General features: G+C 39.7%; 1 protein-coding gene across 1 annotated transcript; it reads right to left on the minus strand.

Moving 5' to 3' along the window:
- Positions 1 to 1,232: 1,232 nt before the first annotated feature.
- Positions 1,233 to 25,423, minus strand: DZIP1 (DAZ interacting zinc finger protein 1; the record flags this gene model as incomplete). The annotated part of the gene is made up of 16 exons (XM_009703824.1): positions 1,233 to 1,315; positions 2,102 to 2,273; positions 4,413 to 4,540; positions 4,906 to 5,108; positions 5,943 to 5,993; positions 6,187 to 6,316; positions 6,684 to 6,879; positions 7,208 to 7,353; positions 15,954 to 16,010; positions 17,297 to 17,345; positions 18,362 to 18,502; positions 19,749 to 19,811; positions 21,051 to 21,188; positions 21,921 to 22,082; positions 23,693 to 23,817; positions 25,339 to 25,423. Coding segments are annotated over 16 exons (1,929 nt in total), but the record flags the coding sequence as incomplete, so codon positions are not given.
- Between the last annotated feature and the right edge of the window lie 232 nt (positions 25,424 to 25,655).

Below are 25,655 nucleotides of genomic sequence, written 5' to 3' on the forward strand. Positions count from 1 at the left end.
TGAGAGCAGCTGGCCTGCTCTGCCAAGGACACTCCTGAAGGGCCGACCCAAGAACAGCCGGCAATACTTCACAGCACTCTTGAATTAACCTGAATTAGTTACAACAGTTCAAACAGTCAGCCAGGATTTTTTTTTTTTTTTTCTTGGACCTGTCCATAAGCAATGTGATGGCTTTTGAGGGAGTATTTGTATGACGAGTCAATAAATGAGATCAGAGATTATCAATAACCACAAAATGCTTTCTAGACTGAGACCCTGAAAGCAGACACAAACTCAGATCTGTCTTGAGGTCTGAACTGATGGACCCTTGGAGTTTCCGTACATTGGTTATTTTGGGACAAAGGTGTAAATATAAAAAATGGATAGTACTATTTAATAATGGCACAGTGTGACAGAAAAGGGTTTGTATCTGTTACCATCTAAATACATCAGAACTACAGAGCCATTCAAGGTTCTTTTTATTTGCCTTCATTTTTGTATTTCATTTAAGTCAAAACACTAGTGTGTTTTTTTAAGAAGGCAGCCAATACGGAGAAAACAGAAATATGAAAGTACTTCTGCAGTGGCAGGTCAGTGCTTTCCTCACCATAGCTTGATCTTTTCATTTTTTCTGCCAATTTTTGGGCTTTTATGTTAACTAAAACTCAACTCTAATATTAAAAAAAAAAAATAAAAATAACTTCCCAAAATAGGAGGCATTTAATAATAAATAGTTTTATAGCCGAGGCCTTTTTCTCATTTGGTCTTTATTGTAAACCATGGTAGAAACGTAGTATTTTAATACATGGAAATATTTTCTTTAAAATGTTCACAATTTTATGTAAAGCTTATGACAAAATACAAGAAAATTGGCATTTAAAACTTTTATAAAGTGACACTCTGCGGTCAATTCTGTTCATTGTTTAACAGGCTTTCTTGCAAGACCAGTTTCAGTCTTTAAGGTAAATATTAGAGACAAAATCTTCACCTCAGTGAAATCAAAGAGACTTTCACCACCGGATTCACAAGAAAGAAGAATTAACTCTCAATTTCCAAAGAGACATGGCCAGTAATGCACAGATGAATATTCTTGTTTCAAATTCAGGACTGAAAGACAGGAGAGCTCTGTAAACAGTATTCCTTGGTATTACATGACCGAAAAGAGATATGAATAGGAAACACTTGATGTTTTCAACTACATTTTCAAACCCTACAGAACCCAAAAGCAGATCCTCCCATCAGGAATGCAATCATTAGAGATCTGAATAATCGCTCCAATCTGTTACAGTGACTAAGCTGCTTTTTAACGTGCTGGTATTATCAGCTTCAGGAAGGCCTGTTAAAATAACAAAAAAGCGTGAACAATTATTAAGGCTATTTTGGGGGTGGTTTTACTTGGTATTTGTCTATGAGATCACATCACATGCTATGTGAGCAAACACCTGTGGACTTCAGGACGACCAGAACTTCAACCAGTGAGGAAATGACAAGCGTTGATAATATGAAGGCTGCTTCTGTCACAGACTGCAACGCACAGGACAAACAGTCAGTGTCAACAGTCCTTTCCCTTTAAAAATAACCTGAAGCATCTTTATAGAACTGACACTGCTTTAACCTTTACGTCTCTTGAAATGTCAGGGCTAGAAACTACTCTCTAAGTTCTATCTCAGACTGAGGCTACTACTTTGCCAGAAGTTAAAATATTTATCTCAGCCTGGTAGGTCACTTTGGTAACAAACCTGAAATGTTACTGTGATTCTCAAGACAAAGGAAGAAAGTTTCCCTCCTCCCTCAAATTCGGGGAAAAAAGAAAATAATCCTGGATGATTACTTTTTAAGACGAGATTGAAGCCTGTTAGTACTCTATGGTTTAAAGTCTCCAATTTAAACTTCTTGGCATCTCTGTATATTTATGCGTGCGTGTTGTTTACGTGCAAGTATGTATCATCAATATCATATCTGATATTTATATGACAGAAAACCAAGCACACAGTTTTTTGTGCTTGTTCCTTCCTGACACAATACCATCTATGAATTACAATGTGTAATACACTAACCTTGCGTTCTGCTCTAGGAGCGTCAGTCGCTTAAGGCTTCTAATGAACAAGTAGGAATATGTTACCTTCCTCCTTTGGTGCACCTGTCTTCGGCAGAGCCCATGCGTTTACCACAGATGCAGCATCTGACTCCTTTTTCTGAACTGTCAACGCCTTCTGACCTCTATCATCTTTCATCCCTAACAACTCTTCTTCTAATGATGATAGATCCCAATCATCTTCATCAACGTCCATCAACTAACAGGGAGAAGAAAAAACAGGCATTTTTCCTCTGTCTGTTCAAGTTGTGCCAAGATCTTCCATACCTTCAACGATGTGAACATGCTAGAGAAAAATGCACTGGCACGTGGCCTTTATGACATCTATCACCACAGTTTTAAAATCCACCTAATTTGATTCCCTAATTTAAATTAATTCACTCTTATATTTCCAAAGCCAAAAGTGGGGGTTTTTTTTAAGTCAGGAACTGCAAAAGTTAAAACTTCTCCCAGTTCTAGAACTGGCAGGAAGCCGTTTCCAGGTGTTACGTGTCAAACTTCAAGAAAGACCGTGTTTTCTGGGATATTAGCTATTCCAATGAGATGGAAAGTCCTTTAAGCATTAGAATGTATATTACTTACATGAAAATAAAGACATGACGTTATCCTGCAAGTTGGCAGTTCGCTATATAAAACATTCTGCATTCACACTAGAAATATTTAGTAGTGCAATAAAGGCCTTTTCAATTTAAAACCGATTTATTTCAAGAGAAAATCAAATAATGGAAGTTAAACCCACCAGATGGTGCTCCAAGTTAAAATAGGTACTCATCTTAAGACTCACTGTCAGCATGGACAAGCATATTTTTAACGGGTGGATTTGCATAATGAGTTCACAAAATGAGAGTCAAGTCAAACAGATGAACCTGAAGGCAGTGAGTCCATGGTCTTTCCTACTTCATCTACCTGAGAACTAAATATCTTCATTCAGCTTTTGAAAGCAGAGCTACAGCATTTCCCTATGTGTCAATCAGATGTGGTTCAATGGAATCGAGCCATTATCGGAGAGAGAGCTCAACCGTGGAAAGCAAAAGATGGTTTCTCCCAAAGCTAAAACCTCCTGTCACTGGAGTCTCTCAATATTACAGTAAGATCTAGAAGGTGCTTCTATTGCCCAGAAGAAAGAGTCAGATGCTGTTAGGAAAACAATGTCAGGTATGTACATACTAGAGAAAAATCAAGAAATATGAAGGTGTCGTGTGTCTCGAAAGAAGGGAAGAGACTGCAGTAACGCTCTATCTTGCAACATAATTCCACTTTAACATGGCAAACTGTTTTTCAAAACCTGACAGATCTGCTCAGTGTGCTGTATTATCAACATACCAGGATTCAACATTTTGCTGTTTTAAATGATCTGCATTTGGATGGCGTGGTAATGGGAAAGTCAAGTCACATGTACTGAGAAATGCTAGAGGAAGAGTTTCCTCAAACCTAGGAAGCCCTAAGGTATCTGTTTTATTCTGCATAACAGGAGTCTCAGTAATTATTATTTCTTGGTTTAGTAAAATATTTTCTTGAATGCTAGAACTAGTAGCTGGCTGTCTATTTCAATGTAATAACAACTACTAAAACTGAAAGAAAAAGCACTATCTGTTCTTGACTTCCAATTTGGAGTTACTTCTGTTCCTTTTAAAAATAGTTCAGGCAAAGGTCAATTTGCATCAAAGTGGCTTACCAATTATAAAACTCTAAACGGAGGGGGAGGCTGGGACCTCAGCAGCCCGAGGGGTAAAAGAGAAGTTGTGTTAGTACTCTGATTGTCAACACAGGCCAGACTCAATTGACAGCGATCAGTGATAGATCTGATGTCGTCGGAAAACAGTATAGGGTTGTAAATAGATGCAGCAGAACAAAGAGCATACTCAGAAATGGAATGTGCCCCCTCATGAAAATGTACGTTAAAGTTCCATATCAGGTAAAGCTCTAGAAATAAAAAGATTTTAAAATATTAGCTAAGCAAATTCATTTTTTCCTTCACCAAAACAAGATACTGGGAAAGCAAGTAGAGAAGGGCGCTCTCTATGCTGATAGAATAGGAGATCGAAATTATACCACTTGTGCCCAAACTCTGGGCTAGCTGTAGTGATCCAAAACAGTCACGGGGTAAGCTAATGAGCAGTGTGGATGAAGAGGTCACGTGCCACAGCTCACTTGCTAGCTCTTCTCTATACACCAGTGCAGATGTCCCCCAAAAGACTACTTAGCTGTAATTCCAAAACTGTCTTTGAGAATTAAGTTGTTCACCGCATCAAGATGGTTTCAGCTCGGGAAAAAGTAACAGAGAGAGAGAGAGAGTTCAATTACTTAATGAAATAATAACGACTATTAAAAGTGATACCTTCAGTTCTTTCACCTCTTTCTTCAGAAATGGCTGCGCAACATTAATCCCTCCTGCTGGTTTGTTCTTATTTCCGTGGTTGGAAAGACTCTTCCCAACTTGTTCAGTCAGTTTTTGAATAATTGCTCCTAAAGTTCATAAAAAAAATTATATTGACAGTTTCTATCCACAGGTAAGGGGCTTCACTGTAAACACTCTAGAAATCTTCCACAAGGTACAAATAAATAACAGAAGTCTCTCTGAGGCAGAAATTGTCCCTTTTTCTGCATTTATATACAACAGCATGATACACATCAGATTTGAACTGACATCTCTAAATACTATATGAATAGAAACACAGGAGCAAAACCATAAAGTGCACACAAATATATATACACAGACTAGATATTCTGCCTTCGTTATGTTTTCTAACACAGAAATATTACCAGGAAATGCAAAATCATGCAGAGTTCTTACAACGTGCACATACAAAAGTAGTAAAAAAAAACCCAACCTTTTGAAGTTTCGGGAGGTATTCCAGCTTCTTCAGTTTCACTTTCCTCTGTCCCATCCGTATCGCTTTTGGCAGAAGCCTTCTGAAAAGCACTGACTTTGCTGTTTGATGTTTTTGCCTGCTTTTGCAATAATTCTGGTGATCTGGAAGACTGTTTCATATCATCTTCATCTAGTTCTTCCTCTGAACTGAATGGTGGAGTTCTAAGCAAAAAAACAAACAACCCGAGGACTTACTGCGTTTCAGTGTCTGCATTGCTCTATACATATTTAAGCTTCCTTGTATTTTCCTTTCCAATAACATGTACATTTTTCTAAGGTGCACAAAACGGGAGCTCCCATCAATTCTAATTATCCATAAAACTATTTAAAAGAAATCATGCTGCTAAGTAAACTCAGAAAGTTATCACAAAATGATCTCTCCTAGAGCCATCACTATTACCATCTCTGCAACTATCTTTACAAAACAACAAACCAATACGTAACACGTCTTGCCAAGCAAAGAAAGAGAGGCTTTCATGGATCAGCAGGGACAGCAAAGTTCAGGGTCAAGGAATCTGCACCACAGAAAGTCTTTTCTGACATCCTGTTAGATGAAAATAATTGAGGAGTTTTTCAGTGAAGGAAATTACAAAGCCATGTACCTGATGTGAGTGGAATCTGGAATACTGTGTTTAATTTTTGTCATAGTAAGAAAATATCAATAAACTGAAAAGATCAGGTCACCAAAGTCTTTAAATGCTTTTAACCAGGTCATAAAAAGGCATCTGAGAACAAAACTAAAGGAAGTGATACCACCCGATTTTACTGAATGTCCCTCTCTAACTCACAACAAAGAATATTTCTGCTGAAAGGAGAATGTGCCCTTTTTCAGGGAGAACACACTCAAATGGAGTAACGCTTTAAAACAACACATGAAATATGTAGTCCAGAAAGTGTTTCTAATTTGTAGCTTAATGATAGCTTTTGTGTGGCAAGCATGTGAATATTCAGTCACCAAAAATGTTTTCTTCAAAAATACAAGGGAATAAAACATACGCGATGCTAGATGTCTTTCTGGAAACTCCATTTCCAAAAAGCTTCCTGGATCTAAAAATAACAAGACAAGTTATTTCAAGACTGACAGTCAACTAAGTAAGCATAAAGTTTATACAGAGGTAATGTGAATTCTTTGCTCAGTTCTTACAATATTAGCAGGAAATGTTCACATCAGTCACAGACACCCAAACCCACTGGACTGTCACCTGACCTAGGAGTACTCTTACTTTACAGCATCTCTTACTTTGGTGTAGATGCTTTCTCAGCGATGGCTGTTCTTTGCTCAGCTGGGCAGACAGCTACTGAAGACCGTTTCACTGGTTTTCGCGGTGTGGCAGAGGAGGAAATTCCCAATGGATTGAACTTCTGTTTATCTACAAGAGAAGTTATCGATCTCATTATTAGAAACCATGCTTGGTATCTTTTCTGTTTAATTTCTAAATTAAAGACGTCTCTGCTGCAGAGTAGAGTTTTACAAAACTGAAGGAAAAAAAAGTAATTTTTCACTTCAAAGCAGTTCAGAGTTACCATGTATCTTGCCTACACAGGAGTTAAGATGGCTGCAGTTCAACACAATGTCAAGAACCCTTTCAAGGAAACTGTTTAGCTGGCCGTAACTATACAGAACATTTCTATGAAAAATTATGGAAGCAGCTATACAGAAATATTGTGAAATAAAACCTTAAACAGACGTTTTAAAATGTAACAGAATGAAAAAACCCAAACAAATAACTTTTTAACCTTCTGAAGGAAGCTGAGGACAGGAAACAGGTCTATTACAAGATGATAATTTCTGTTCAATCCGAACGCTAAGTTGGCGTTCAAGATGCTCTCGAATTCGTTGAATGTCAGGCTCTTCCTTCTGCTTGCGTTCTCTTGCAGATTCAACAGCACGCAAAATTTCATTTAAGCGATCATTTGGGATACCGCGAACACCCTAAGGAAACAAATTGTATTGGAAGCACAGGGGCTATTCTTTCTGGGATTTATATCCTACAAACATAGACTGTCTTTTAAACTTCAATACCACAAAGCTTGTAGAAAAATCACATAAGTTGGTAACACCGCTCACAGGTGTAGCCATACCCTCCACAGCTGTAATTTGATAGCCATCCTCTCAGCTTAATGAATTACACTTCTTTGTAACATGTGGGAATTTAGCTCTGGATTTTTTAGGTTGAAGGTTGTGGTACAAGAGTAAAGGAGAAGAGCGAAAAAGCGGGACAAAGATTACCCCTCTTTTACACAACTCAAAATAATCTTACTGCTTTAATTCCCAAGGATTCCAGCTTCTCCTCCAGGGCTTGCTCCAAAACACCTCGTAATTCTTTAATTAAAGAAGGCTCAGTCTTCAAAGCATTTCTTAAAAGGTGTTTATGTCTGCCTCTTTTATGATGACTTTTCTCAATTTCTGAAATAAGAATGGAAAAATGCATTTAAGACACATTTGAAAAATCCACAGGACATGAGACAATTAAAAACTGCACCGAAGCATGCATTTTTAGAAACACCATGGACATACAGGTGCACACTTTTTGTCTACATGGAGTTGGATTCTTTTTAAAATCTTGGGCTAGCTTACAAAAGTCAGCCCACTTGGAATCTGTACCTCAGCACCTCATACTCATCATCACAAGTATCTTTTATTTTTCTTGTTACAGAATCACTGTAAAGATACATGCCTGAATATTTAGCACAAAGATCTTTACTTTTAGAACTGTACTTGGAAACTTCTGATAAAGAAAGACTATCTTCTGATAATTAAGTTCTCTAAAAGTGTTATTTCAAATCAAAGCTGAACTCTAGCAGGAATTAGAACAGGAATATGACAAACTTGTTCTCAAGAAAAGCTTCAAACAACGTAATGTTCTCCGAGAAAAAACACCTACTGAAATCAAATCTTAAAAAGTTGTAACACTTTCAAAAGTTTTGTCTTTACCAATAGTCTGAGGCAGATCATCTCACAGAAAATACACAACGGATAATACTTCTCTTTGAAACTCTGTCAAGGACAAAGTTCAGTGTCGTGTTTTCTTCCATGCAGGTCCATGACATCATACATACTTAAAAGCAGACAAAGAAGTTTCTATCTCTAAAAACTTGCTTTGTCAGTAATGAGTTGAACTCTTAAGCAAGAAATAAAGAATCATCTAGACAGATTCTGCCATCTAAATGAAAGACTGACATTTAAGTTAGGCCAAAGTATTACAGGGTCATACAGGGGAGTAGAGAAGCAAAACGTACCAGTTGGAACCTGCCTATAAAGGGTCTCTGGCAAGACAAAATTTTACTGAATACCACTTATACCAAGTGAACCAACCATTTGTGGGACCACGGGAGCTGTTTCTCTCTGGCAGTGCTCAGCAAAGCTGGCAAAGCATACACAGAGGGGTATACAACATCCCAGGAAAGAACACTGTAAACCACACTCCCAGCTTCACTCGCTGAAATAAAAGGTAAATCCTGGGCAGTTTGTCTCTTTCCAGTACGCCTTACAGGGCAGCAGAACAATCTGCCAGCGCACAAAGCATGTAAGAGAAGGAATAATTCCATATTGTGACTTTCAAAGGTTTTCTTTCAAAACAAACATGCCACTTTTCCTATTTTTAAACAATGACTGCTTCAAAAGCAGTTCCATTTACTTTTCCTATTTCTTTGAGGGAAAGATAAGCACCCTGAAGAAGACCCAAAAAAGCCTCAAGATACACAACGATATTTCAGTTGTTTTGAGGAAGTGGCTTCTGATAGATCCTGGAAAGAACTATAGCTAATGAAAACTGAACAAACAGTCCAGCTACCATACGGATAGACCTGTGTTGAAAAGGACAGAATCTGGCTGAAATGTCATCTGGCTGTGGGAATGGTGTGGACAACTCAGTCCCTGACAGAGGTGGGATTAAGTGATTTGGCTGGAGAGTCAAGTCCTAGGAGAGGCAAACTACTGGTCGGTGAGGAAACACTGGGCTATCAGACTATTCCCAGTTAGGAAAAGGTGCATTACGCAGTATGAAATCCTCCCGGAAAGCCAGGCAGGAGACATTTTAAAGCAGAAGGCTCCAAGGAGTCTGCTGAAAATCCTGTCCCTTTCAGATGTTAATCCTTACAATAAAATAGATCCACCTAAAATAATTTTAAAAGTCCTAATTACTACATACTGATACAGGGAATAAGACTATCCGGCATTATCCTAATTGATGACGATATTAATTCTTGCTAATTAACTCAAGCCAAATCCTCTTTGCTGGAGCCAACTATCTAGGGATCTTTTCTTAGTCATTTTGGGGTTTTAAAAAACCCCTAAATACTAGGTTTAACAACTTTGGAGACAAGGGACCTGAAGTCTGGTCCACTGTCTCTGCTCCTAGATAATCCTGTGAAATAATGTGCCAAGTCAAGAATTTTCACACTCTCCCTTACAAATGGCTGTCACCAAACCCCCAAAAATCTCGGCCTATCTTTTCTGACTGCATTCTTTCTTTCTCTCTTTTGTACTGCAGGCCATGCCTTTAGGCACAGCAGAAGAATCAAAGATAATCCATCAAGAGAGAAGATGGCAAGCAAGAGAAATAGCAGAAAGAACGGCAAAAATGCCAGCAGCCTTTATTTCAGATCGTTCGAAGTCACTGGATTTTCCCTGGGGAAACCTCTCACTTACGCACAGATGTATTCAGATGACAAGTGTGTTTTCAAAACAGCATCATTCCTTCAAAATTTAAACCCATTGGCTATAAGGTTCAAGACTGATTTGATTTTTGCACACAGTACAGATTATGATGTTATTCAGTTATTTGGTGTTTCATCTAAAGTACTGTTACCCTTCTTCAGAAGAACACCATGAAGGACGAACCAATGCTTTCCGTTCTGTCACTGTAATTGTGGCCTTCTCCAAGTTTTCCTCAGATGAGGTAGAAGAACAGCTGCCAACACTGGGCTACGGAATTTCATCCAGAATTGCACAACCCTGGCTGGAGCTGTGGCTGCTTAGAGGTAGGTGTAACTTGATTACTTGCAAAAGGATCTTTAATGCCTTTACGAAAGTAGGCAGCTTCAACCTCCACCACAAACTTCCTTCTTCTGTATGAAATCTTTATCCTCTTACACGGAGTTTGAAAAAGAAGGGAGCGCACATTGCAATAGCGTCAGCACCAAAAGTTTCCTAGTAAGGGCTATTCCCCACCAAACATGTTTGCTCTGCTTAGCTCAAGTGCCTTCAGACATACGGAATACGCCTGCTTTAAAGAGTTAGCCAGATTTTCAGAAAAACATTGAACTTGGATAACGGCATCGTAATATTGACAAGCACCAAGAGCAAACAGGAGACTGACCCAAACAAGGAACGCTCCCACCCAAATCACATAAGCCTACTGAAATACAATGAAAAAAACTGTAGGTGCCAAATAACAGTTACTTTTTTTTTTTTCAAGAAACACATGCCACTCTATTTCAAACTCCATCAACCATTACCTTTCTCCTCTTCTGACACCTCCTCTATGGGCTCCAACACACGCACCAAGGGTGCCCGCTCTAACAACGCGGAAGAACAGGAACACCAGACAAACAGGACGGAAGGTGGTCAAGGTCCAGAGTGGGACAGTTAAAAAACAAAACAAAACAAAACAAAACGAAACACACTCATGTCAACTTTCCTGATTGCTGACAACCTGCTTAACAATCACAAACCCAATGCAAGGTGACTCTGGACTGCCTCGGTGGTACATTTTTGTAGAGCAGACCCTAAGACAATGGTCACTTGAGGAGCGATCCAGTTGCCCAAACATGGGTGTCTGATGCCATCTCAGCTACATCAGAGCTTGAAGCCATCAGCACAGGGCTGGCTGATAACGTCACACAACTTGAGAAAAACCCGTGCCCTTCTGGAATGGCACCCAAAAGCCAGGTGGGACGTTTTTAGGCATCTACCATGACAAGGCCACCTTGGATTAAGTAAATGAAAACTGTTATCCATTTCTCATAAATTTTAAATTTAAAATACTTCTTATTTTAAAATATTGTTTCTGTGCAATCTGATACTAAAAGTTTATAAAAGGCAAATGAAATGGACAGACATAGAAATCCTCAAAAATATATCGAAAATATATGTTAACTTATTATGCCGGAGAATGAGTAAGTACTGAGTCCAGATGTGCAAGGCATAGAGAAATTTTTTATATATATCTGAGATAAATCCCAGTAAAACTACTATAAAAATTCTTCAATCACTCCAATACAGTGAGATTCAGTATTAGCATACACTTTAAAGAAATCTTGAAATGCCCTCTGCTGAAAACAGCTTCCTAAACACATTGAAATTATCATTCTGTAGGTTGTCAGGTACCATTTCCTTTATAGAAATGAAGCCAGAGAACAGTTGATTTACAACTTTTGGGACTTCAGGTATGAGAGGCATAAAAACGCTTTATGTAGACTAATAAAAATTCAGGTTTTAAAAAATGTTAGTGTTCACCTTCCATCAATTAATTGATTTCAATGAAAACTAGAACTTGAGATTCTCCTAGGGTTTCTGATAAAACCAGAGATGTGCAAACTATACTTTCAGCATTCCATTACTGGCAGTACAGGAGAAAAGCATTTCTTGGCCCATAGTTTGGGCCAACAGACGTTTGCCCCAGCCTTCACAAGAAACTTTTGGCACTAGAAATGGTTGTCAGAGCATATGGGTAGAAGGGGAGGAAGTGACGCTGCAATAAAGATGCCTGCTCTTCAGCCCTTCTCGCACAGTTACCTACAAACAGGGATGCACTGCGATGGGTGATCACAATGAAACGAGCACTTGGAGCTAAGTGCCACTTACTGTCACATCTCCAATATTCCCCATGTGAAGGGGACTAAAACTGGTGGTGTCAATGCTTGGGTATGGCAGCTGCTCTCTCCAGGCTTTCCATATCTGCAGTTCTACTCACCCTCTCCCCTGCTTTTCCAAACAGCTTACCACACTTCAGATTTGCTCCCACTGAACTTGCACTAAAGAAAAAGTTCTCAAAAAATGCTTCTTACACCATTGCAAGATCCTAACAAGATATAAATGTCAACATATTTGATGGAAACGCTTAAAAGCCAAACTTGGAGAGACAAAGAGGCTTCTGATCTTTCAGTCTCTAAGGCTGCAAACTTGAACAGTGGCCAGAGCATTCCTGGGCACTGGAACATGACCCTCAACACGATTGCTCCTGGCACACTCTTGCCCTGCACCAACCAACATTCTCCAAAACAGTGTTCAGGCACAGTTTGGGATCATTCCCAAAGCCTGCAGGCAGCCTGTTTTGGAGGACAGAGCCTGAAGACAGATGAGATGTTCTGGGGAGACTGAATCTAGCTGCACGAGCACTGAGGTCTCCAAGGTCCTTTCTTGGCTGGACCTCCTAGACAGCAAGCCAGCTGCTATGTAATTGGATTTCATCTACACTTGTTTTACCTGTACTTTACTCCAATGCAGTCTGCTTAAAGGAGGGGACTCATCTCTGCACAAGACCTTGCAAAGTAACTTAACTGAACAAGAAAATCCCCAGGCCCCAGAACTCAGGCCTGAAAAGAGTCTGCTGATCTGGCATAAAGGTACGCGTTTCTCTTCCTCACTAGACTAGAAACAGAGGAAGTTAAAAATCAGTAAAGGAATAGTTGCAAGAGCAAAACCAAAATGTACTACTGTTACATGCAATATTGTTGTTCACTGCATGAGGACAGAGGAGATCAAATGCTAAGACACGGGGCAGCGCAACACCTGGAAACACCAACTTCTCCAACGTAAGCGAGCCTTTTCTTTCTCTTTACTGTACACATATTCTAAGAGATATTTATTAAACAGCACATTGGAATCAAATGTAAGAAAAAGCAGCTTAGTTCACCACTCCTCTGCTTTCCAGACAGGTGTGGTGGAGGTCACCCCCCTTAAGGAGTCCTCGCCTTGTGTTTACCAGAGATGTGCTGCTTCTAGCCATTCCCTCTCAGCTCTTACCTTACTGCACAACCTTGAAATCAGCGGCATCTAAATACTACCAAGTTTATTTGTAGGAATCTCAAATCTGTACAAAGCCCTTTTTGCTAACTTTTAAATCTAAAACAATGCTGCTGATGCAGACTGAAATCCTAACTACTCTGAATTACTGTAACCTCCTCCAGTTCATCTGACCTTTTTGCCCCAGATCTCACCAAGCCACAATCCAATGTTAGCCTTCAACACGCCATCACTACAACTTCTGACTTCACTACCACCAGTTACCTTCCTGTCAATTATCAGCCCTAAACCTCGTTCAGCTGAGCCTAGCCGATGCTGCTCTACAACAGCCTCAACATCAGACCTTGCTAGCCAGGACCTTACTCCTAGCTTTCATCCTAGCCCGAGTGGTGAACGTACACAGACTGCTTACCTTCCTTTTTGGACGCACACCTCGAAATAAATCACTTGCTCCTAGTCACTTGTCAGTCCCCGCTCCAGCCGAACCCCCAGACTGTGTCCTTGCCTTACTGGACGTGGGATCCCAGGAGGCTGCAGCAAGGCAGCAGCCATCCTGTGCTCCAGCAGATCACCTGCTTTGCACTACCAAGTACTGGTATAACTGGAGATTACGGCACTCTTGCAGATCTGATGCAACCTCAATTCTGCTTTGTTTAGTGACACAACTTGAACCCCAACTCTCATCTCCACCCCTTTCTTGGCTACAAAATAAACTTTTACTTCATACTTCAACCTATTCAGTCAGGCTCTGCCGCTGCTACCTTGCTTAATTGATCCTTCTTAACTTGACCATGACTCACCTTTCCAGTCAATGTCTGTTTAAGCCTAATCCGAACCCTAACCCAAGCCCAGTGATCTCTGCAAAGCCTTGCCTTAGCAATTACCAGATGTCTCTGGGTGATACCAGCCCTTGGCAGACCCTGCCAAGATATGCAGAACAAATGTTCGGATTCAAAACCTCCCAAGCAACTTTGAAAAGTGTACTTAAGTCCACATTAGAGAGCTTTTTCCAGAATTAATTTTCTTTCAAGCAGGCAAAAAAAAAAAAAAAAAAGAAGATACTCGATATGCAGGCAATTGATTGGTAGGAAAACTATAGCTCTTGTGATTTCAGAGATGCTCTGTGCTAAAGAAATCTAAGTACAGAAGTTACCAGCAAGCGCCTTCATTTTCATAATGGCATGAGATGCAGCCCTGAAGTCTTAATTCAGTATGTAAGTCAACCCCTTGAGGAGCCCTGAAAATTCTGGGAAAGACGCTGTAACTTCTTCTAAACTTTACATCTAGAAATTAGGTAGGGTAAGTTAAAAAAAAAAAAAAAACAAAAACACCACGGAAGGGAAGAAAGAGGACAGACAGAGAGACCTGCAGAGATAAATAAAATAATCATCAGCAAAGGAATCTGAAGGAAAGACCTTCTTTGAGGTTTCACAATAAACTGATAGTGAATCTTTTGTATATCAATGGCAGGAACAGCGCTTCCTATCTTGAAAAGCTTCACAAGGTGTCACAAACTTCATATTTGGAGCAGCAAGAAAACAGGAATGATCTGAATGAGCTGATTTAAATTGTCAGAGTACAGAAAACACTAATGTTCACAGAACTGTTTTCCTCCTCAATAGAAATGAAAGTAAATGCACTAAGAAAGCAACGCTTGACAAGCTTTGGGTGTAAGCCCTTAGCAGCAATATTCTTCATAAAACTCGTTTCTTGAATTCAGGGCAATAGCTAAGGTATGTGCTGCGAGATCTCTTAGCCAGAATCAGCACTATATGTATTGGTGAAATGAAGCTGGTTGGAATGAAAAAGAATGAGATTATTTAAAATACTATTAGTAAGAATCTATATTAATATATTACTGCATTTTCCACACATTTCATCTATACAGTTTCACTTAAACAGCTTCAAGACATGAACTACTAACCTTGCACAGGTCAGAAAGAAATCTCTGCAATGTTCAAATAATGTTACCACAGAATTAAAAAAAAAAAAAAAAATAATTATTTTCCTTCCTTGAATAATTCCTGTCATTACAAATATTTTGAAATCAACACTTTTTCATTCCTCATCAAGTTATTGAAAGCTTCTGTTGTATACTGACCCTTCTCCCGATATGCCTTCTCAGAGCTTTTTGAATTTGTTGAAAAAGAAAAATCCTGTACATTTTTCTTAGACAAATTTCATTTGGTCTCCCTCTGATAGGTTTTAAAACTAAGAGAAATAACAATAAAAAAACCCATTATTGTATTACCAATCAAATAAATAAACTGGCTTTTAACTTTTAAACATCTGACGCGCTCAAGGTTCATTTTTCATTACCTTCCTACTTAAAATGAAAATAAAGAATTAATTGATCACAGAATATTGGTATGGTAAGACTACTCTCCATTAATTTGCATACTGAGAGAAAAGAGAAAACTATTTTTACAAAGTACAAGACAATGGAAATGAAGGTTCATCCGTTCCTCCCACTTCTAAACAGCATCACAATGCCACAAGCTCAAATAACTAAATAACGATCTATACGTAACTACAGAGAGATTCTGGAGGAACTATATAGACTGGATTACTGTCTGGTTTGATTCTTTCTTCTGTATTTTTCCTCCTTGCCATTCAAAGTCACATGACGAATACAGTATTTCAAGACTTATAAACAAACATCTCCACATGTTTCCCTATACCAATTCCAGGACATGCATACATCTATCCATCAGATGCATGTAACAGAGAAGCATATTTTCTACAAGAAAACATCATTCCATTTCCTCAATTAGTTTCATTTACCTTCAAGTGCTTCAATACTATACACATGCTAGGAAAGAGTCTCCAATTATTTGCTTTGGCTTTTCAGTTCTTTTCAATAGTGCAGCTTTACAATTACTCTGCAGGAATTCTCAATGCTGCCATAGAGCAAAGCAATTCAAATGACGTTCTTTCAATGTAACTACTCTTACAGCTAGGATTTGACAAGCACCACGTTTGGGAAGATAGAGCGTTAGATTTGAACATACTGGATCTGGACCTATTCAAAAACTTACCATGCATCACTGGTAGCCTTGGTTTAGATTCTTCAACAGGCTCCACAGTAGTGTTCACTAAAATAGCATAAAAGTGAAAAATAATGCAAATGTATTAAACAAGAGCAGACACTTTCTTAAATGGAGCCATATTTAACCCTATTTATAAATTACATCGTTCTTGACTTTAATGGGGAGAAAATTAAACAAACTGTTTACAAGGTAAAAAATGGTCCTTCACAACATAAAAGTACGTCTCTGTAGATGCTTAACATTTTTAATACTTCCAGAATCAGGAAGGAAACCATCACTGAACTGGAACGTGATCATCTCTCTGGTCACGTCTGTATGCTCTCTGTGTGCCAGCGAAGAGGCCTCAGCCCAAAGCGCCTCAGTCAAGTCTAGCCTGATTGGGGCTTGTATTCCCCAAGGAGGATCTGCTGCATCCACACTTCCTATCAATTAGAGCAAACCCTATTTCCATCAGGTCGAGAGTGTAGCCTTGGAGTGAATTAGCACTTCAGTTCTACATTCCTCAGATCAGCTGGGGGCCTGGGAGCAAATTCGCTTGCGTGCCATGGTCTTACACTTGTCTGTGCTTCAGTGTGGCTGAGTATGAGCAGTTCCAGTTGAAAAGCTGTACTGGTACTACGCTCTCCCCAAACTAACCTACTCCCTGCTCTGGGAGTCAGGTCAAGCCAATGCCTTGCTAACAGAGCAAGGTGTTTTCCAAACTGGGATTAGAATTAATTCAGCTGCCATCATTTATTGCAAGAAACTTATTTCAAGTCACTGCAAGGGCTGCATCAACTGTATGGGTGTTTGTGGTGCAGGGCTACATCCTAAACCACCGTTACCAGGTTAAGCCATCCGTAATGGACTTGAGATGTTAAAGTATTGCACAGTTCAAAATACCAGAGCTGTTCTTAAGATACAGTTGTTCAAAGGATTTTAACTGATAAATCAATCCATTTTGCCTATTCTTTCAGCGTTTCCCCTTTTGTGAGTTCTGCAACCTAAGGACAGTCAAGCACGAAATCACAATTAAAAATGACACTTCATCAAGCAAAGCCAAAAGTTGTTTACATAATACAAACTCGAGTTGCTAGATTTCACATCTCTGCACTACTCAAGCAACGAACTTTGTCCATTAGAAGTCCTTAGAGCTGCAAAACAGGAACTTTGAAAATCATGGCAAGGAAACAGGTAGGTACCTTGTGAAACACAAAGAAATCGCCAGTACTGATTTGGTTTCAGTATTGAGTTAGCAAAGTTGATGTCTAGATCTTTTAACGAATTGTTTGGTTCAGCCAAGCTACCAAAACCAGAAACAAAATCTGCTTTTTCTTACAGTTTGTACTTACTATTGCATGGTTTGGTGCTTGCAACTGATCCTGTGGACAATTCTTTTATCTAAACGTGAAAAGACAGATACAGGCAGAGTTACAAGTGTAAATGATCAGGATCTAGAAATGAAAATTCAGTACAAAATACCTCGTTTCAGTACTACTCCATCACAGAGATTATTGTTTATGACTTGGGGAGAAAACTACTACTTTTGTGGAACTCTGTTCTACTGCCAAATGTGTTATTTCATTCATGCTTAATTCAAGCTTGCCATCAGCCCAGACCCCCAGATCTCTTTCTGCGGGGCTGCTCTCAAGCCTCTTGCCCCCCAATTTGGACGTATAACCAGGATTACCCCATCCCAGGTGGAGAAGCCAGCACTTGCTCTTGGTAAATTTCATACCGTAATAATTTAATTAATTATTCTCACAGTGATAAATGTGATACTTTCTTTTGTCACAAGTCATCTATTTTCACATTTCAAACACTAGATCTCATTATGGTTATTCTGTGGCAGATTAAATCATAGAATCATAGAATCATTTGGGCTGGAAGGGACCTTTAGAGGTCATCTAGTCCAACCCCCCTGCGGTGAGCAGGGACATCTCCAACTAGATAAGGTTGCTCAGAGCCCCATCCAGCCTGACCTTGAATGCCTCCAGGGATGGGGCTTCCACCACCTCTCTGGGCAACCTGTGCCAGTGCTTCACCACCCTCGTTGTAAAAAATTTTTTTCTTATGTTCCTGTTCACTATCAAAGATTTTCCATCTGTAGAGGTCTTTGGTGACTGCGACCTAGTCACCTTTTAACTTGGTCTTGAACTTATTAAAAACATTTGCTTTATTAAGCCTTTCCTTCCAAACTGCATCTTAATTCCTGGTTTACATTTCTGTGTCTCTTCCCCAGATCTATTCTTCTTTATCAACACAATTTCCAAAGTGTAACCAAAATACGACAGCAATACCATTATAAATTGGGAATATTAAATATGCAACCAGAGACATATCAAAAACCAAATGCTACTAAAATGTTTCTCTGTGTTCTGTGCTCTCCAGGACACAGAATGCTTCACCAAACAGACCTGCTGCTTCTGAGCAACGATCAGATCATTCTGCTTCTGAAGCCTCTGTCCCAATTCTTCCAGCCTTCTCTTGTAAAAGCTGTTATTTTCATTGAGGTCTTTTCTCACTGATGATTTAAGCTTCTCAATCTGGGACAGCAGCTAGAAAGCAATCAGAAGAAAAGTAACCCCATATTGCTATTAGACAAAACGTTTTAATGCTATAAAGGTTAAACAAGCTCAACTATTGTTCATGTTGTTTTCAGCAAAAGCTTAACGTCTCCGGTGATTTCATGGGGACTTGCAGATATTACACAACAGTCGTCTGGATCACTACTTCTTCACACAAGGAAGACTACCTAAATCTCCATACAGAGAAAGGGATGTACAAACACATTGCTGAGATTGTCTAACAATAAGATTGCAGGAAAAAGCATACGCCTCTCTCAAAATGTTTTGCTTCTACAGAGTGTGCAATAATGATACTTGAAGGAGAGGAGATGTGAATTTGCACGATAAAGCTAAGACCTTGGCTCTGAACGTAGAAGAAAGGGAACAGTATTTGAGGTGCACCATCCCAAAAGTAATACTTACATTCCTCCTCCCTTATTCTATTCTTGCACTGTACGTGGGTGTATCGTTAACTACCTCCTTTTTGGGGAACGCTCCAGGGTTCCTCCCCACTGCTTTCTTGCCAGAGGAGGAGAAGCATTGGTCAGACCACTATGATCTGCTCAGTTCTTACATGGTCACGCAGGTGAAAGGAAAATGAAAGGAAAAGAAGCAAGAGAAACAAAGCAAGAAAGAGATTAAAAAGAAATGCAGACATAAAAAAATCTCGGAGGAATAAAGCTTTGTATTGTAAAACATATAAACTGATGCACAATAAAATGCCATGGTGTTTTCCCTGGAAAAGCTCAACAGATTCTGCATTAGAAAGCGACAACAGAAAAATCAGCAGAGAAGTGACAGAAAAGAGAAAAAAAGGTTTGAGACATATGGCATAGGTCCATGGTAGCAGCAGGTACAGGGCAGCTGAAAGCTACACGTTGGCAAGTGCTATCTCAACTATCCAGCACCGCCACATAACACAGAAAACACTGCATAATACAGAGCCCTCAGAATTCGTTGTAAGCTCTTCACAAGAGAGAGACAGTTTCAGGGGTCTGTCAGATTCTTAAATGATAAATTCCATTTCAACCCTGGTCTTACTGAAACGTCACGATCCTAGCATAACAGAAATACAGAGATAATAAACATATCTGAGAGGACACACTGTTACAAACTCTTGATATCCAGGCTTTCTAATTCAACCCATGTACTATATAGCATATCCAGAACTCCTGAAAGGGTAAGAAAAGAAGAAAGAAGTCTCTTTTTTGTTGAAGCGGTTTGCTGGGCCACTTACCAGGGACTTCTCTGCCTCATGGTCACGATGAAGGGCTTGTATTCTAGATGTCCACTCACTTTCCTGCATAGAGGAAGTCAATATTAATTCCTCTTAATGACACATTAACATTTAGTTTGAGAGATGCAGCTTTATTTTTCTAAATAAAGCATAAATGCTCAAAAGAGTAGTGATGATATGAAACTTGAGTAACCCTGTATTTAAGACCCAGAACAGTCATCAGCATATTTCATACATCCAAGTGGGGGTTTCTACCCAGTCACTCTAGAAACTACGTATTTGCTCCTTGGTTTCTATCTAGTGACTGTGAGTGAGAAAGACACAAGTATTTTGATACACCTCTGTGTATTAACAAGAAGAGGAGGAAGAGCAGGGGTTTTCTGCCCAAATCATGTAATTTCAAGCACTCATTAACAATATGTTTTGCGTAATGATGATAAAAACCAGTATTAATAAATGATACTGAGAGTGAACTCAATTTTCTTTGATGAAATAAAAAAACCATAAAGTACAACCGACTAAGCTTTCCACATCTTTGAGCAGCAAGACCTTCCCATCCCAAGAACCATGAAATATACAATGCCTGTCTCAAAGGGTCACAAAAAGAGAAAGAAAAAGAAAAGAGTGAAAAGGTTTGTGGGTATTTCCAAAGGTCTCCCAACTCTTTTTTTTTTTTTTTTTTTTATAGGAACAACCCGGACATGCAGGTGAGTCCGAGAGCAACGCAATGACCTTGGCCTCAGCGGCCCTTCCCAGCTCAACCTTTCCTACAGGTGGACTTTGGATTGTCCAACAGATTTGCACCAGCATCTGTGCTGCTCAGATGAGAGAGTCCTGGTACAGAAGTTGCACCTGACAAGCTCCAGTCCTTCACAGGGCTCAAGAGCCACAAGTTGACAAATCCTGTCAGAAAGTTTCCTAACGTTTTTTTTTCTTCTTGGAAAATTCCAATTTGTCCATAAGTGGTCTCACAGATCAGCAGACGGAAAGGGTTTAGTGGAGCCTTCTGGAATTGAACCGCAACCACACTCGGTAAAGCTAGATATACGGCATCATAAAGAATAAGATGATCTCAACAAAGAAAGAAAAATTAATTGATTTATAAAAGAGAAGGGAAATAATTCCTTGATTTCCATTCTAGAGATTGTACCAAATAGTAGTCAATCTTTAAAAAAAGCTCTTTTAGGCATTGAGAGGGATGAGAATTTTACTTCAGGATTTCAAATCCTACTGAGAGATGGACCAAAATAAAAAAGAACATGAGTAGTCTGTGAAAAGCAATCTATTAAGTTACAGTGTTACCTGTTTTTCAAGAAGTTTAAGCACATTGGGAGAATCTTGAGGACTCTGAGGTTTCTCCTTTGTAAAGTCTTCGCTGTCTTGCAGCGTCCCTAAATTGGACTTTTGCTGCAGACTGGACTTTGGCAATTCTAACAGTTGCTAAAAGGAGGCAGGGAAGGAAATGAAGGACACATAGACAGATTTGGTTAGCTGTCATTTAACACAAAATTTACTTTCAACAGAACTATGTAGAGATTTCATCAGATACTTCTCACATTTCCCATGAGATCACCATTTATCAAATTCCTCGTCAGTATTAATACATACATCTAACACAAATACGCCTTGCAAATGTACACAGGACCTAGCAGCTACAAAACAGAAGTTGCTCTGGGAATGCCGTGCGTATTTGGTTTCTGACCCACTTACGCTTTTACAACTCTCTTCTGAGAGAAAACTCTGGAAAGCATTTCCAGAGCATCTCTTGAAAACACATGCATTTATGCTGTCAGGACTATCGTGCGGAGGCTAGTCCCCTCCACGCCAGTTAGGAGAATATTAACGTAAGGATACCTAATAGAGAGCAACAAGAACAGTATCTACTAATCTCTAAACAGGCATTCAAAGGGGGAGGAGTAAGAAAAAACCAACATAGCTGCTGAAGGTGTAATTCATTCATCCAAAACAATGCTATTAAAAAAAGAACTGAAGGGATGTTAATGAAGTACCAGTAGACAAAGCTACAACTAGGGCTATCATCCAATCATTCTTCTTAGAGTTTGGTAAGAAGACTTCTAAGATGACTACATCACATTTCAAATATGTGAAGTTTGCTGCCGTCTAGTGTCAGGGATTTGTGCCTTAAAACGTTGGAAAATTTGAATCACTTACCTTTTCTAACGTGGAATTTCTGCAAGATAACTCCTTAAGCTCTTTCATGAACATCTCTTTCACTTTTTCTAGTTCACCAGCCCATTTCTCTTTTTCCTCCTCTTTCCATTTATGAAACGATTGTAGAATTTCTTCTTCTTTGGACTTTTGCTGCTCACATTCCTGAAATCATTGTAAAACAGTATTTGTTCTTTTTCCCCACATGCAATACTAATTCAAGTCCCCAAACGATGCATGGCAAGCAGTCACTTTCAATGGGCAATATTTTGACATCAAAAAAACATCAAACCCACCAGTTGCTGAAGAATTGTGAGGAATTAAAATAGACACTTTGCCAGCAAAACAAGGACACTTCCCCAAGTTTGGGTAGTTCCTTAATTTTCATTGAATAACATGTGAACAACCTTACTTGGTGCTATCAAAGGTCCACCTAGTTCAGCACCGTGTTTCTCACAGAGGCCATAAGCATAGGGGTGGGAAAGGATAATACCAGGGCAAGCAAACACACACGGTCTCCTTAACGGTCTCCAAGCTGCCAGTTGTTTTCAGCTCGGAGGAATTCCTCACCCTGATACACTTCTGTAATCTTAGTAACCTTCAATCCATTTCTCCTCATGCACTTTTGTAGTCGGCCCTTGGGGCTGCCTCAGCTTTTAGCAACTGCAACACCTTTTGCAAATGAGCTCCACAAGCTGCAGGAAGAGCCAAGGACTTTTTGTGGTTTGAATCTGGCTCCTGCTAGGTGCATTTGACGGATGCTAAGTCCTGAACTGGAAAACAGAAGGAATGATTGATATCTGTAATTCTCCCTAACTCAGGACTTTGCAGACATCACCGTCTCACTCTCCATCTCTACCAAGCTGTTGTCTCTTTTTCACACTGACAACTCTTGGCGTATCAGGCATTCTAAAGACAGACCGATCACCTCTGCAGCCCAGCTCCATCACTGTTTGAATGCTATCACAGCCTTTTGGAGAGGAAGGGACTAGACCTCCACACAGTATTTAGGCTGTGGCTTGCACAGGGATTTTCAGAATCATGTGTCATATTGGATTCTCTTTGCTGGCTGCTGCTAACCACCGGGCTGACGTTGCCCTGGAACTAGGTACCACAACCTTAAGTCCTTGCCCTTCAGTAATAACCCTCAGCTCAGAACCCATCACTTTGGACGTCAAGTCAGAATTCTTTTTCCCCCTAGACATTGGCTCCGCTGTAGCTGTTGCATTACTTTTACCCTTCCATTTCCCAGTCACGCAGTTTTGGATAGTCCTCAACTTGTTCAAAGGCCTGCATTTCAGGCCGCTCTGCTCTGTTAGCAAAATCCACTCTGCCCTGTTGGCAATACTCCAAGTTCCATCTCACAGGAAAAACAAAGCTGCAGGGGCAGGAGAACTATGTTCTAGATGCAGCTCTCAAAAGTGAGGCGGCACAGGAGGAATGAGCAGAATACCTAGCACACGTGCACCGAGGGCCAAGGCCCATTCTTCTGACAGTGCTTGCACTCCTAAGGGAAACTCGACCCACGCTCTTCATTTGGTCAGTCAGTACTTTTGGAAAAAGGGAAAAAAACAGGAAGGTGAACGCACCTGAGAAAAGGGTCACACGACAACTGAAGAAAGGAGAGTGTGAAGCTGTGCTCAGGGAAAGAAACAATGCATCTTTTACAGAAGATCAGGTTTTCCTCCAAAAACAAGGACATGACAGCCATGTTTTGGTTAAAAGTCCAAAGTCCTGATTCTTGGGAGGCGCTCACATTACTTCGTACATCTTACCTTCGAGAACCTGGCCGTGTTAGCCTGTTGTTCAGCCTCTAACTGGGACCTGGTGAGCTGCAACTGCTCCTTCAGTTTAGCCATCTCCTCCTGCAATTCGTCTGCCTTTGTTTTCCTCTTCGGTTCTGCTTGAGAGACACACAGATTTTAAAAATGGTTGCTGTCATTACTGGAAACGTGACACCTACTGCAAGTGCGTTTCTATAGCAGTTCAGTAACATCTTCATGAAGTGGGACTCCCTTCGACCAGCTCCCCTCCCACTACCACGATTCTCCAAAGAAGCTTTTAAATACGTATCTTCTCTGGACTGCTAACTTCTCCTCAAAGACTCAACAACAGCGGTATTACTGACATGCGAAATTGTTTATGAATTATTGACAAGAAAGAGTATTCTATAATCTAATTTCAAAGGAACCTAAGCAACACAGGCTCAAAAAAGGAGTGATGTAGGACAATAGGGAGCCTCAATTCTTCAATTCTGTTAGGCTTAGTTTATTCTAAATAACTTTTCAAAGGAGTCCATTTGGAATACAACTCATTCTTGATCTGGAATGAGTCAGGGGGAATGTCACTGTCAAAAAAACATGTTAAAATATGCAAAAGCTTCATCTTGAAGCGTTTTATCAATTTATCAAGCATTTACTAGCCCATCATCTGGGAATCTGAGCACAATGCAGAATATTCTTTCAGAAATAACTGCATGGAGTATTTCCATGAACTAATTCTTTAGACAATAACTAGTTCAACTATTTCTGCAGCATCTTCCACTCTCATTTTTATCAAGTGTAAAGTGCACAAGACCTTATTTCCCCTTCCAATATATTAACACTTCCTCAGACCCTCTTCCTGCCCTTTTACTTGCCTGACCAGCTACAGTTCAGATCTCGCTAGATTCTTCCCACTCTTTCTCCTCCCAAATGCCCTTTTATCATTGCTCATTTCTAATCACTGCCATCTGTCCATACTTGTCAGTCCTTAGCAACAAAGCATAAGCATGCAGCCAAACAGCAACGAGAGACTTGAGAGATGAATGAAACAAACTCGGAGAGCATCGGTTTTCAACCTCAACATTTTCAATTAAGAGAAACAAAAGTACGTAAGTTAGTGGTAGAGCAACCGAGACCATCACAGATACAGGAAGTTAGATGATTCTGGACCGTTTCTGTTTCTCACTGTGTTTGACAGCCCGTTTAGTTCAGGAGAGCCTGATGCTATGCAAACTGATTTCAGGCGAGCTGGATTCTTTCTGGACTGACAATTCATATGTAGTCACCAAATGTATTCTCCTTAGCGCAACTCGTTCGTTTTACCCATACCTTCACAACACACACGCCTGAAGATAAACTGTGCTCTGAACTCAGCTACTGACTGAAGTATTCAGCGGACAGGCTGGTTTGAAAAGGTACTGTAAATACGGCACACAAGTTTTTGTGAAGAATCTTCCAGAGACTGAAACAGATGTTGCCCAATACATTTGGTCAGGCAGCGCTGCTTGTATCCACGCAAACCGGTATGTGCCACCTCAAATTGGAACGGGAAAATCACCCTTCCCAGTTACACAAAATCATGGAGTGCACATGCTCACTGTATTTACGCTTTTCTAAACTATTTGTCTTCGCTTTTTTGATAATAGCAAAGTACATACCAATCTGAGATTCTTCTGGATGACGCCTTTGAATGTGACTTTGTAAAAAGGAAGAATTCAAAAAAGCCTTCTCACAAAATGGACACTACAAAAGAGAAAAACATTTTAGTTATTATTAGTAACAGCTGTTTGGTAAGTAGAGCGCTTAAAGCTTTCAACAGGTTATTACATTTTGTCCATACGTCAAAAGAAGGTAACTTTAATAAATTCCATCTCACACAAATAGTGACTAAAATTCTCTCAGTGCCACATTTCCATAAAGTTATTCATCTATTTGTGATTTAATGTCTCACAGTGACGGTCATGGGCAAGAATCT

Source organism: Cariama cristata, unplaced genomic scaffold, assembly GCF_000690535.1.
Source record: "Cariama cristata isolate BGI_N322 unplaced genomic scaffold, ASM69053v1 scaffold6077, whole genome shotgun sequence".
NCBI classification, from domain to species: domain Eukaryota; kingdom Metazoa; phylum Chordata; class Aves; order Cariamiformes; family Cariamidae; genus Cariama; species Cariama cristata.